This window comes from Strix uralensis, chromosome 32 (assembly GCF_047716275.1).
Source record: "Strix uralensis isolate ZFMK-TIS-50842 chromosome 32, bStrUra1, whole genome shotgun sequence".
NCBI lineage: Eukaryota > Metazoa > Chordata > Aves > Strigiformes > Strigidae > Strix > Strix uralensis.
The window spans coordinates 2,083,245-2,097,617 of NC_134003.1; the positions used below are offsets into that span (position 1 = coordinate 2,083,245).

Genomic DNA, 14,373 nt, shown 5'->3' on the forward strand with positions numbered 1-14,373 from the left:
ACGTGTAGGGAGCAGTTTCCCTTCGGATGGACAAACACAAGGCACGCATACAGGCAGCATCTGCACAGGCACAGCTGAGGTCTAGGTGCAAATCAGCAGCTGCTGGGATGGTCACAGAGCAAGATAATGGGGTCAGGAGAAAAACAGTCCCCCCTTTGCTGTCACTGAGATGCCATAATCTAGTCCAACCTGGTAATTCCTTGTTTCTCACCAAAGGAACCCAACCAGATGTCACCAACACCATTGTTAATCAAATCAGAGTGCCTGTAGGACCACAGCTGACTGTATAAAGCACAGCCAGCTTTTAAATCTTTGGCAAAGTCATGATTCCGTGCAAGTTAGCTGTGTCGGTTTCCAAGCAGATTTCAATTTGCCACGGGACGAGTCCTGGGCACAGCCCTGAGAGTTTTACGCCCCACCAAAAGGCAGTATCAGCGTGCCTGCACACCCTCCACTGGCCTTGTTCCCAGCCATAAAAACCAAGCAAATGTAAAGCCTAATAAAATCAGGGAATGACTCTTATTAAGTTTGAAGAACACTAGATCAGCCATGCAATGAGTAGTTGAGTGCCAAGCTTTGGGTACATCTCTCCTAACCTCACTTTGCAAAGCCAGATTCCTCAACGCCCCCAGGTGCCTACTTGCATTTAAATGAACAAAAGGGAAAATAGAGTAAGGACAGATCACTGCCTGCTCCCCCCCTGCTGCTTCCTGATTGTCAATCTGCTAAAAGAAGCTTTAAGAAGAGAGGGATAGATTTCTTTACATAACTAATGAGGTCAATGGAATAAAAGGTGGCTTTTACCTCTCCCATAAAGATTTAAAATGGAAAGAACCCGCAGGGTGTGAGGTGCATTTCATGGTATTTGGGGATAAAAATATATTAATAATCACAAGTGCGTAAAATAATTACAGCCAATGAAAAATTTGTGTATGAACAAATTCTCTCTGGTATCTAATTAGGATTTGATACACAGTGGCTCAGGATTTCCATGCAGTCTAAAAGACCATATAAAAACACGCATTTCCAAGCTTTCAATCCAGTTCTTACTCTCCGCTGTGAGCTCGGTAAGTTATTTGCCTATTTCTATTTCTAACTAGCAGAATATCCTTTTGTTGGTACTTTGAACTTGAATCTAGATCCAGCAGAAATATTCTGACACTGCAAATTAAGAGGGTTGTTTCTTTTAAACGATCTTTCTTGTGTATTATTTTTTTTTACGGGCATAGACAGATACAGGCTTTTAAAGTTGAGCCCAAGATTCACAGAACCTCACACAATCTGGGATGTGATGTTTCTAGTTTGATCTGGCCATGTAGGTACCTTTAATTTTCTTTGAAAACAATGAATTCTATATTTCTCCTATATTGGAGGCCACTTATTTTAGTAGTTCAAGTAACTATTTCTGTTGGCAGCTGACCTTTACCATCCTAATCAGAGACTGATGTAGATTACTTCTACTGTACTACAGAGGCTAATTTTTATCTGGCATAACTGCAGGAAAGTTTGGTTTCTGTATATTCAAGACCCCTTTTATACACACCCTTTTGGGGATTCTTCTTTACAAGAGTAAAGAATATTACCTAACCACTTTCAAAATATAGCAAATCCTGCCTGCCATTTCTCCTGTGTCGGCAGTTAATTGTCAGCTGACATCTCTGTAAACAAGTCGTGTTGATCTTCAGTAGCTGGGACCTGACCCTTGGGAGCTTGTTCTTAGAGAGGTCCTGTATAGCTGCAAAAGCAACTGCCACCAAATTGCAAAGTACAGACACCTAAGTGTCATTTGCTGATGCTGAGGAAAGCTGTTTTGCAGTCAGATTTTAAATTTTAATTAGGAAATCCAAGGTCTCAGCACTTCTCCATGCTCAATCACACCTTTGGAATGGATGCTTCTTGTCTTCCGAGTACGGCAGAGACAGCTCTGACGTCCCACAGATAGACAATGCCTCTCCCTGGCACCTGGGACGGACCCTGCACCCTCCTGCCTTCAAGGCAGGCCATCTCCACGCCAGGAGCCCTTCAGCCCTGGTGGTAGCAGGTGCTCCACAGGCTAATTCAGGCAGCTGAGGTGCAGACATGAGCAGACACCTCTTGTGATTCTTGTAGCCCTTTTGTCCCCAGCTTCCCGTGGAGCAAACTTAGAGAGAAAGAGCAAGAGACAGCAGAGTACAGAGTAGCCAGTGAAGGAATTGCACAGCTGCGTCCTGAGATGCAGAGAGTTGCATTTGACTTTTTCTGCTCATATGGGACGTTGGCAGCTTGAGCCAGACTTTCAAAAGTCACTCTGTCCTTAATGAACTTCAGGCTTTCAAAAATAGAGCTCTGCCACATCACCCTGCCAATTACAAAGATAACAATCCTCTGTTCCGCAATTTAAATTAGCATAAAGAAGGGCAATACTTTCTTTTGCTTTACCTAGTGCCAGCAGAAAGCAATTCCAGTTTCAGCTGAAGCGTCTGGAAAGCAAATAAATGATAGACCTTGCCACAAAAAGATGAGAACCTCAGCACTAATCCCAGATACGCCATTGCCTCACTAGCTGAAGCATGTAGGTCACTTCACAGCTATGCCTGAAACTCCCCTTCTTCTAAGGATAATAGCTACCGGCTCCACGTGACATCTGAAGCTATGAAAAAGATCCTTAGTTAAATGCAATGCTGTGCAGTTTCTGCTACAGAGATGAGGGCTGCGAGTCAGTGCAGCAGGCTCAACCAGCAGAAAGGCAGTTGTCAGATACAAGCAGGGAATTAATTTACCTTTCTTTCCTACTTTGTTTTTTAGGCTCATCTCCATCCCCAAACAATGTCTTATTATGGGTACCAATACAAGCAGCAGTGCTATGTTCCAGGTGGAGTGAAGTATGCCACACCGGTCTTCACGCAGTGCCACCACCCCGGTGTGAGGTGCGTGTCATGCACACCGTGTGCTTCCAAAGGCGCCAAGGTGTGCACTGTGAGAAGGACCATCCAGAGCAGCCCCAGGTGCTCCGCGCCATGCTCATCACGGTGTGTTGAGACTCACATCGTGGAAGACCACTCTTCCTCCTGTAGCCCCAGGTCTCCTGATCCATGCACTGTGGCATTCCCTCAGCCCCACGTGCAGGGCAGGGAACATGTCTGCGTGTCACACTGTGGACAGCCAGGCGTTACGAGATGCCCTCAGATATGTGCTCCAGCTCACACGTACCAACACGGCTCGTGTCCTTATTCGTACCAGTGGTCCAACAGCTACCACTACAACTGTGGGCAACAATAAACTCCACAGAGGTGCCCACAGAACAACCAGGCAATGAAGAACAAGATGCACACCCATAGCTGAGTTCACAGGCACAGCTTTCAGAAGCACGACTCTTCTGCTGCAATCACTGGGGCTTGTGGACAATCTGACACCTTCACAAACCAGCCCTTATTTAATCCTCTCCATGTTATACTCTGCATTAGATTTAGAGGTCTCAGCTTCATATCTACAGTCTCCTATCATCTACAGTGAACTCAGATCTCAACTGCATGAAGACAGTTTTTCCATGGCCGCCAGTGTAAAGATTACATATTTTACCATGGGCATAATCACTCACATGGATGACACTGCATCATCAAAGTGGCCTCAGCTAGCCCAGTGCCAACAAAAACCAGGTCCTTCCATGCTAATACTGCTAATAATACGTAATTCTTTCTGCTTTCAACTTTGCTCCAGAGGAGATTCTGTAAAGAAACTGGGGTTTAATTCTGTGCTTTGTTCTATATGCAACCAAGAGAAATAAGACAAGTAAATGTAAAATGGTGGAAAAACAGGACTTGACTTCAAGTCAAAGGGGTCTACTATGTGAAACTACTCATTCTGGAAACACTACTTAAATATCCACCTCCGATGCACCAGCTTTAAGTCAGAGAGTACTTGCTCTATAGTCTGCATTACATTATTCTCTATGGTATATAACCAACATCTCACATAATAAAGCCTCTACTGCATCAAACTACCCACTTTCTACTTTGGGTTTTTTTTTTCCTCCATCCCTTTTCACACTTGTCTCAGAGCTGAAAATCCCCCGTTGTACAGCAGCCATGGAAAGATAAGCTCTGCTTCCACCTGCACTGGTAACAAATACTCAGCTTCCCACAGTGGATCTTAAAACAACATACAGAAAAGCTGAGACAGCTGTAAAGTGACTAACACAGTGAATCAATAAACTACCAGCAAACACTGGAGTTGTCAGGGCAGTGCTCTAACCCCTAGACCACACTGCCCTATGCAGTAGCACATTAAACTATTCACAAATTGGGGTGTATGACCCCATCCACCAATAAATCCCCATTAAATTTACCCTAAATCATTCCTCATGCATTTGTAAGCTGCACCCCAACAATTCCTTGTGATCCATCATGTGGCAAATGGGTTCAGGGATCATGAGGGAGTCCCAGGCAGGCACAAACTCCTTCACACCACAGCAGCTGAACACTCAGCATAAAACTCCCAGGCTATCAAGAACCCACAGCGCCACAAACACCCAGCCATTCAGTATCAGAACAAGGCAGATCAGAAATTGTTAGACTTGCAGTGATTTATTTTTTTTCTCTATCAGCCATAACATGCATTGAAATTGATAACTCCCAAATATGTTACTTGTGACAAGGTTACGCAGGCACAGGACTCCAAATCCAGTTTGATTTGCACAGCAAGGAATCATCTTTTAAAAGAACCAAAGTTTTGAAGCCAAAAATAAAGCACGTGGACTTTCTTGGAACCAAAAAAATTAAAATCAGAGACAGCAGCTCTGACATGGCACAACTTCTCTGGAGTCAGCAGAGGTGAGGATGACTTAGACCTGCTCCAGATCTGCCTAATAGAGAGAAGTAATAAAGTTGTGCTCTCCTCCAAGCAGCCGAAGGGCATGTCTCTAATGTGGTCGCGTTCCAACAAGGGTGAAGCTGTTTGGCTGTACCCAGCAAGGGGAGCACTCTCCCCTTCCCTCTCCTGGCTGCTACACTATAGCCTGTGAACACAGCACATCAGCAACATGAACAAAGGAGCCTTTCTGCATCTCCCCTCATGGTTCTTCACCCGTACCTTCATGCTACACCCAGGCTTTAAGAGGTCCTACGTAGTCAGAGGTTTCAGTACTGTGTGTTCATCCAGGGAACTTCTCATTACCTCAGTTCATCATGCTCGCTACATCACTCGCCTGCAAACATTTGCCCAATTCTGCTGAGCTCCACCACTTCTGGACAATAGTATTGCAACAAGAATGCGTGTGATTTGTATTTAAATGCGTCTGTGCAATACAGATGTCTGGTCTTTCAACAAGCTGGGTGGCAACTGCCACATTTTTATTATTCCTAATTAAAAACAAAAAGGGTGAGAAATTAGGAAGGCATTTAAAGTGTCTCTACCATTCAGAAACCTCTATCAGACTTTCAGAACTGTCTACAGAGGCAAGCAGATGCATCAGTGTGGTTAAACTCACCGTGCCACACAGTCAAGTTAGGCCAGCCCAGGGAGACAGGGCACATTAGGTCAGAGATATGCTGCAAGCGCCACAGCCCACTAGTCCAGCAGCAAGGCCAGCCTGCCCCAAGGAGCTCAGCCTGGTCTGCACCCGCCACCCAGCCCTGCCCTTGGATGCTTGGAGGATGTAAACAAACAGCAACTCAGTCACCTAACACAAAATTTGCCTTTGACAATGTAACATTAGGTATATAACTAAAGACTATAGAATTAAAATAATCTTTCAAAATGAGCAGTAGCTGATACCCAGCAATTTTAACTCAGCAGCCTCACAGAGAATCATTCTAATGAATACTCCAATAAAAAATATTGTGAATGCAATTAGGACCATGTTCTTTCCAATTTCAGGCTGGAGAGCTTAGGAACATGCTAGAAACCTTTGTCTCATCCTACATTTAAGTCTTACTCAATGTGCTTGTCACCAGCCACTGTCCCACAGGACGAGGGAGCCACCTGACAACTCTGGGGCTTCTCAGAGAGCACGTCAGGTTCTCAACAAGAGTCAGCAGGGCCTCAAGCATGTGCAGTCTGAAGCTGACTTCACAGGGTGAGTTTGTTCTCTCCTGATCAGCTTCGACTTATCACATAGCAACAATTCAAAACCGAGCATGAAGAGTAAGAGAAGGACAGAAGCGTGATTTACTGAACAGTGACATCATCTCTACCAGACAAGAGCTGAAGCCAACCAGGAGCATTTCTTAGCTAGTAATTTGCCCTTTAGTGAATTTCTGGTGCAATTCAAAAGCATAGTATTTGGTGGTTTGACCCCCATACCATAAAAAACCATCCTGCCTCCAACATCAGCAGTAATCATCCAAAGCCACTTCTAGCACACGGTAGCCAACAATTCACAGAAGAGCAGACCCACAGACTCCTCTTCCTGATGTGCATGACCAAAACCATCCATTGTGCCAGACGAGATCAGAGCAGACATCCCCAGGAAGACAGTTCCCTACGTGTCCCCCAGAGCTGCATTCCCTGACCCCAGACCAGGACCAGCTCTGCAGCCCATCTGCTCATCATTGCCAGCACCAGTTGCTCAAAGTCTTTCATTTAGTACAGTTTCACATGTCGCATGCAGAGTTTATTACTAATTTTCAAACTTTTTTTATATTATACTTGGAGCCAATTTGGTGTTAGCTAACCTTACAAAGTAGCTGCCTTTATTTCAGTGCATTATCAGGCTGTTCATTATTTTATAAGCCCAGCTTGCTGCAGACAGTAATTTACACTGGAGCATCTCCTTGACATGCTCACAACTGTCACCTGGTGGATGTGTATCTGTACTTCAGCCACTTGCACTAGAATAAGGCTCAGGATTTATTTCCAACAGTCCAAAGATCATTCCAGCTCTCCCAGCACATCTGCAATCCCAGCCTGGCTAACGCAGCTTCGCCGTGCTCTCCTCCGGGTACTACCAGTGTATGCCGTTCCTGGGTTTTGCACCAGCTGCTCTCTTGTAATTAGCCAAGCTGCATTTTCAGCATCAGCAGCTCCTTCCCCCCTCAAAATGGACCAGGTCAAGGACACACCTCAGTGCTGAGAGACCAGAATTGACCAGCTGCCCAGCAGAGACCAACGGTACACAGTTGCTCAGCACCCAAAATCCTGGCGATAGAGGAGAGCAAGCAAAAGGTTAAGATGCTGTTCTCTAAAATGTTAAGGAGGTGTTTTGATGCCACAGAGAGGTTGAAAAGCAGGCAGAAGCCTCTCAGGCTTTCTCCCTGCAGTCTATAGCCCAGGTCTCAGGCAGAATTCCAAGGCTTTAACTCCTTGAGAAGCTACAGAAACAGACCGTACAGAAAAACAAGAGTTAGAGCAGCCCAACGACTATTCCAGCTAAAGATACTCTATGTAGGTCTTCCTTTTGGTTGTTGAAGTGAGAGTTGTGGTCTGGCTTTAGTAGCTTATTGAGCACATTGGATAGTACTGAAATAGGCCCTGTCAAATCTTTGATGCACTGGGTCTGGGGAGAGTTCTGTCGCTAGTTTCTCTCTAGCACAGAAACCTGTTCACAACTCCCACTACTTCAGAAGCAGTTTGCAAATCTAAAACCCAAAAGTTAATATGGGGCTCTTTTTCTGCTCAAATCTTTTAGAAAATCAGCATCCTAGAAGCTGTCTGAGTTAACAGCAGGTTTTGCCTTTTGTTCTGTTGTGATGTATACGCTAAAAAAGGCAGGGGGGTTTGAGCAGGGCTACTATACTTTGAAGGACATCTGTTGGTGTTGCTAGGTTTGGGAGAAATAGTAAAAGGTGGCTGAGAATAGCTTTTAGGGAAAGACTCTTCCTGTGTTCATACAATTATTTTAAATTCCCAATCACTCTAGCACGTGTGGGAGCTCCTTAACTCTGTGGGATTGGAGAAGTCCTGTTTTTTGAGAAAAGTGATATAAAGTCTTCTTCAAAGCAAAGAGAATGAGGTAGATGGTCGTAGAGCACCATCCTGTGGCAGTGTGGGTGCTGAGCTGCAGGAAGGTGTTCCCTCCTGACTCACCACCCCTCATTCCTAGCAGAGCTGCAGTGCTTGTTGTAATTAGCTGATGCATAACCAGAGCTCAGCTGATCCCCAGCCCAGATATTACTGTGGATGCAAACCAGTGAGGAGTGAGATAGGCAGATGAGCTATTTGCACAACACTTGTGGAAGGTCTGGTGTTCTCCAGGGACCTCTGTAGAGCTCAGCCCCTGACTTGTATCAGTAAAAGAGGCAATGTTTCCCCTGCAGCTTTGTCAGGTTTTGTCTTTCACTTTGAAGGGAGAATCTGAGATGTTGCATAAGGTGATTTTGGCAGTTGCAGAATGAATGTGGGTGTGGGAAGTTAATGCGACGCAGGAATGATGTGCCCTGCTGTTGAAATTGCAAGTTGCTGATGACAAATTTCTGGCTGCAAAGTCAGTAATAAAGTGATGCAACACTGCCAACAGTGGAGGAGTAGAAAAGCAGGTATACGGTGCTGGGGACTCCTAGCATGGTACTGGCCTGCCCGTGACTAAGTGAAGTGGTTGGAGAAATGGGCCAGCTTTAGAAGGAAAGAAGTAATAAACATGGTAAAAGTTAATATCAGATTACTGTGGGAAACAAAAGGTTTCAGCTGCAAAAGCCAAATTCTGAATCTTCCTTGGCTGTAGAGGTCACAGACCAAATGTGCCAACACCTTTCCACTCCTGAGGGACTTGCTATTTGACTCGAGTCTCTGGGAGTTTATACGTGACTGTCCATACCATCAGTTTATGCATGTGCCTGCCTTATCATTGCCCTGTTCTTATCCTACAGGGATGTCACCAGCAGCTGGAGGCTTTGAAAGGAGAAAATCCTGTTTCAGTGCTGCACTTGGTTGTGTATATCAAGTCTTTTCACTGCAGGAAGAAATAAGGGTTACTGCAGTCCAAAGAGACAGCATTTTTCCCTCTCCACCCCAATTCCATTTAGCTTTCTCTGGGTGGTGCTGATAGGATGGGGCTGAGAACAGTGAGGAGGACGGACCTGCATTGCCATACAGCTGCGCTGTATGCATAATTCTAGGAGGAAAATTTAGGGGGACTCTCCCCCTGAAATAGGAGTCATAAGGAGACCTTCTCCAGGTGTCCCTACCCCATGTAAAACATCACGTTTCTGATATGTCCTGTAAAACAGGTCATGGTTTTGCTGTCCTCTACTTACATCCTTATGTAAGTAACTAAGAATCAACTGTTGGTGAAGGGGAAATCTTCCATAATCCTTAAAAATAATGATGCCCTGGATCCATGAGGTTTCTCTGTTTCAAAGTTGTCAACTTTAAATCTGCGCTGGTTCTGGTGGACCCTGTGTCCTAATTCGGGGTAGCTGCATGGTCAGTAAATGCCCAAATGGTGCCATAAACTGGGGTCATTGGAAGGGGTCCCTGTGTTGGTGGTATTCCTTACTCCAACTGTCCTCACCTTACTGTCAGACCAGCTAATCCTGATTTAGTCTCTAAGCTCTCTTGTGAAGCCTGTGGGGAGTTCCCAGGCAAGTAAATTAACTGTCGGATATGACCACTGATGATAATGAATGGAGCAATTAAGACTTTCCATTTGATGACTGTAATTTTAATGGGCTGGTGCAAACCAGCTGAATAATATGGGAAGGAAGCTGCATCTGTGTCATAGGTAAAAACTGGGCAGATGACCCACTAAGCAGCTGGGTGGATCATAAAAATAGGAAGCTATGCAGTTAAACTTGTCAGGTGATGAGCAGCTCTGTCTTCCCAAGGAGTCTGTCCTGCGCACAGCCATTGTCACCATGGATCCATACTGGACACTAAAATGAGGTTGACCGTGACGAATTTTGAGTGCTGCTGATGCCTAGGTGACAAATGACATGTTCTTCAAGCAAGCTCTCCTGGCATCTCAGAAATGTTCTTATTCCCTCTTGGAGAGGAGAGAATGAGAAAAAAGCCCACTGCTGAAGAGGTTCTGTTGAGGAACAAGTTGCTGAGGCAGAAGCCATCACCTCATCACCACCCCAGCCCCCTCTGTAACCCAGTCCCATGGGGTGCTGTGCATGGGCTCTGCAGAAGTCCTGCATGTGAGGATAAAAGGCTTGGTGCAAAGTAGGATAAAATAAAGTCTTTCTCCAATATTTAGTGCTGCAGATAGTGAAAAAAGCCAAAACCACATGAGTTCATTACCCAGCTTTGCAGTGAATGCTGTTCTCTTTCAGTAGATCTTGAAATGTTGAGTTAGTGAGGGCATGATCTGCCTGCTTGGGCTTAATGGGAGACAGCAGAACTACCTTCCATGAGGGGAGCCTCCTGCATAAATAAGATGTGAACAAATGAAAGGTCTGGATCTTCTCATACTGCCACAGCCCAGGAATCGCTTCATTAAAGGCAAAGGACTAAAATATTGCTTGCACCCAGTGCCAGTGTGTTGGACAGCAGGCAGACACCAGATGCTTCCCATGAATGTCCTGTCACATGCCCCATTTCCAAAAACAGGGATGTCTCTGAGCCACAGCCCTGAGCTGAGTGAATTAATCATGTCCAGCCTGAATGTCCCATAATTGCCTGGCAAACCATATTTTCCCTTATCAGGGCAGGAAGTCCGGCTCAGGAGGTGATGTCTCTGGGTTCAGCCACCCCGCAGGACTCTGGGGTGGGTGTGGGCTGGTGGTCTTTTCTGTAACTCATTCCCCATCTGTAAACAGAAGGAAATGGTCTTCTCCCACCTAATGAGGTGGTGGTGGTCTTGGGCTCTCTCCTTGGTCACCATCTAACATGTGGGAAGTCCAATACCAGAGATAATGGGCTCATTTGACTGGAACTGGAATTATACAAACAATATGGGTCAAAGATTGACGTTTGAAGGAAGGTAGTGGCTTTTTACTGTGGGATTTAGGTTGCTTTATGCCCAGGCTCTGCTGGGTGCTGCGCATGTGCAAGCAAACCAAGAATGAGCATTCAGAAACCAGGTGCTTCCCATGACGCAGGCTCTCACGCAGGATGCGCCATTGCTTTCCTCATCGTTCTCTGCCACAAAGCTTGTGCCTGGGTCTGTCTCCCCCCATGGCTGCCAGCACCAGAGCCATGGAGGGGAAGGGCGACCATGGTGTCAGAGGGCACTGTGCCTGCAGCACCGCGATGCCTTTCATCACGTTCCCCGTCGTGCTCCAGTCTTCGCTGTCATTGCAAAACCTCCCAGTGATGAGACTGTGGGTGTGATATGAGATATGCATATCTAATGTAGCAGGGCTGTTGCTCAATTTTGACTTATCCTCCTTTTTGCTTTTCCTGCCTGTTGCTATCTTAATTCGTAAGACTTGTCTCTAGGTTGAGGTGTGCCAGAGAAAACATGAAGACCTATGTATAATTTTTTTTCAAAATGTCCTTCCACTTTTTCCGAAATGTTAGACATTTCAGTTATTTAAAAGTTACCATTTCTGTTTGCCCACGCTGCTGTTTCTTATCACTTTCAGCAAACATTGGTTGATAAAAGTGAAATAACAAAAAAAATATTTTCCCTCTTTTATTTGGTAGAGCATTCATCCTGTGATCTAAGTTTTCATATAAGTATGAGGCAAAATACAGCACTTCCATACATAACCTAGAGAGCTAACAACCATTTGAAGTGATCAGCTTTTTGGTATCCAGCAGACTCCAGGTGCAGTGTAACATCCAAGCACACTTGCCACCAGATTTTGTCAGGCATTAAACAGAGCAGTTGGAAACATTTTGATCTCCAGGACATTTCTTTGATGTAGCCTCTGTGATATGCCATGATTTAAAGCCAGACAAAGTTGCATTGGCGTGAGCTTTGCTGCATGCCATCTCAAAGCTGCAGTGCTGGGCAGGTGTTGCTGCTACCAGTAGGGCAGGCCCAAGTCATCCTACTTCATATCTCCCAAATTCCCAATGAGCTTTGGAAGAATGAGGAACTAAGATGGGGGAAAAGAAAATTGAAAACAGGGTGTGCCCATGACTTTAATGTATGTGGCAAACTGTGGGGACCAGATAAAAGTGAAACCAGGAAAGGAAGCCACAGCTGGACAACTGACTGTTCAACTGCCAAAGCCATTGTACATTAATTATTGAGGACAGTTGTTCTTGTTGGGGTACACAGACCTCATCATCACTGTGTCCACATTCCTTGGCAGAGGGATACAAATCATGCCACGTGTTGAAATTAGGAGAAATGCACACAGAAAGAGCCCTAGCCAAGGTCATAGACGTTAAGTATCGTAATAAGGGCAAAAGGGCATTTTCTCAGTGGACAGACCTGGGGCAAGAGCTGGCACTGAGGAGAGGAAAGGATTGAAAGCTTTGATCCCCAAAATAGGAGCAGAACCCAAGGGGTGGAGGCAGAAACACTTCCAGATTAAAAATAATCCTTCCTTTCCAGTTCCTGCACCCATCTGACACGGTGGCTTAAGTGGGTAGAGAGGCAGGCTGTGCCTTGTCTGAAGAGATGGGGAGTGAGGAAAGAGGTGTGAAAAGGAAGTGATACTGTGGGAAGGAGAAAAGCAATTTTTGCTCAGTAGAGATGGATCCATGTCCTCAGGACAAGGGTGCTGACTGCACCAGAGCAGGGCCACCACCATGAACAAAGCATGGCATCAATCCTGGCCACTGCCAGGGACTGCCAGCCATCGACAACACAAGTTGGACCTGCTCTCTGGCTGTCTGTCATGCCCAGCAGCAAGTCTTGCATCACCAAGTCGTCTGGCAGCAAGGGCAGGCTGCCTGTCAGCAGAGAGTGGGTAGGTTTTGCTCTGGTGGCAGTGAGCGGATGAAGAGATAAAACAGTTCTGAATATTCTTCATGAAACACTGCTCTTCTCAAGGACCATTGAGCCCAGTCCCTAAAGGCTCAGAGCAGATGGGGCCACAAGGGAGACGTCATTCTCCTGTAGCCCTGAGAGTTGCCCAGGGTGTGCCCAGCTCTGTGTCCACCTCACTGGCACAAGTGTCCCGCAGTGCCTCGATGTGTCATATGGGGATGCTGGACACAGGTATTTTGTGCGTTAGGCCATTTTATTAAATGTTTTGCTGTATTAACCTAATGAGAGAGAAACTGAAGTCTTAGGGAGAGATGGTTTACATCAAGGAACAGAAGACGATCTGCCATTCCACCCACCACATTGCCTTTACGTCCCCATCCTTACCCACCAGCCTGCAATGTGCAAGAAGCACAGCTAGAGTAGAGAATTAAACAGAAAATAATCTGAGGGCTTCAAAAACTGGCTAGATCTCCAGTGTGCCTTGGCCACATTGACATCCAGCCCATCTGCTACCCATCATCCGGCAGAAGCGTGGCCCTCTCCTACAATCAGGACGGATGTGAGGATCACACCTCTTTCATAACCCACACAGAGGATATAATCAGGAGGTATCGAGCAAATGCATCATGAGAACACGTATGCCTCTTGTGGTAATTATACTCCACCCTACTGATACAGCTTTGGTAGCTACAGACTGTGCTTCATAGTGAACAAAAATATTCAGTGTACACAGTGTCCTTCGGGGGTCTCTGCATTAAATTGCTTAAAGAAAAGAGAGCTCTGACCCCCCCAAATACTGGGGACTTCTGCCTCCACAATGTGATTTCCCTCCATTAAGGAGGGCTTTATCTGGGGATGAGGCATTAGGCTGAGATTTTAAAGGTCTGGATTAAGTCCCAGGTTTGAGACTTTCCCAAATCAGTCTCCCCTGTGCATAAAATGGGGACATAATTCTGCTTTCTCTGATTTCCAGTCTTTGGTACTGAAACTCCCATTTATATGCCTGGGAAAATTGGCCTTCAGTAGTGGGAAGGAGCAGTTGGTTGGAAGTAAAACTCTTTTATAATTAACAGATGAAAGACTTCAGTTAGTTCAGCCGGGACTGAGACTATCTGTAAAGCTGATTTCAGTTAATGTGAGCACTCTACTTTGCTGTTGAAATGCAGGAATAAGATCTCAAATTCTGATTGTCTTGCTGTCTCTTAACAGTTTGCAGCTATTACTGTTTTGCTGTTTGCAATGATTCCTTTAACAAAGTGGCAGCGTGCGCCAGCACCTCCGTGTTGCTCTGACTTATCCAGCCAAGCTAACAGGCCTCATTTGGAGCAACCAAATCAAGCTTTGTTATGCTTCACTCCCCAGTACACGTACCTAAAATCCCAGAACTCATCTTTTATGTGCCAGAACATGCTAAACCTCTTACTACTGCATCCTGATTGTCCTTGATCTTCATAGCAGAGATAAACAAGCTGTTCTAGATATGCTAAGTATATGCTACAACCACAGCCCATAATTTGGTTTTCAGACAAACAGTGAATCCCTTGACATCTATCTTCCTTGCCCTACTTACCTCCCCAGTCCAGGCACACCACAGAGGGTCTCTGACATTACCTGTGATTGTGTCACATCAG

The 14,373-nt window shown here is 45.5% G+C and overlaps 1 protein-coding gene across 1 annotated transcript; it reads left to right on the forward strand.

The window, feature by feature from the left end:
• Positions 1–2,805: 2,805 nt before the first annotated feature.
• Positions 2,806–8,879, forward strand: LOC141936382 (uncharacterized). The gene is made up of 5 exons (XM_074853291.1): positions 2,806–3,248; positions 5,945–6,052; positions 6,973–7,024; positions 8,262–8,285; positions 8,781–8,879. The coding sequence occupies exons 1-5, from the start codon at positions 2,806–2,808 to the stop codon at positions 8,877–8,879; spliced, it is 726 nt and encodes a 241-aa protein (XP_074709392.1).
• Positions 8,880–14,373: the final 5,494 nt, after the last annotated feature.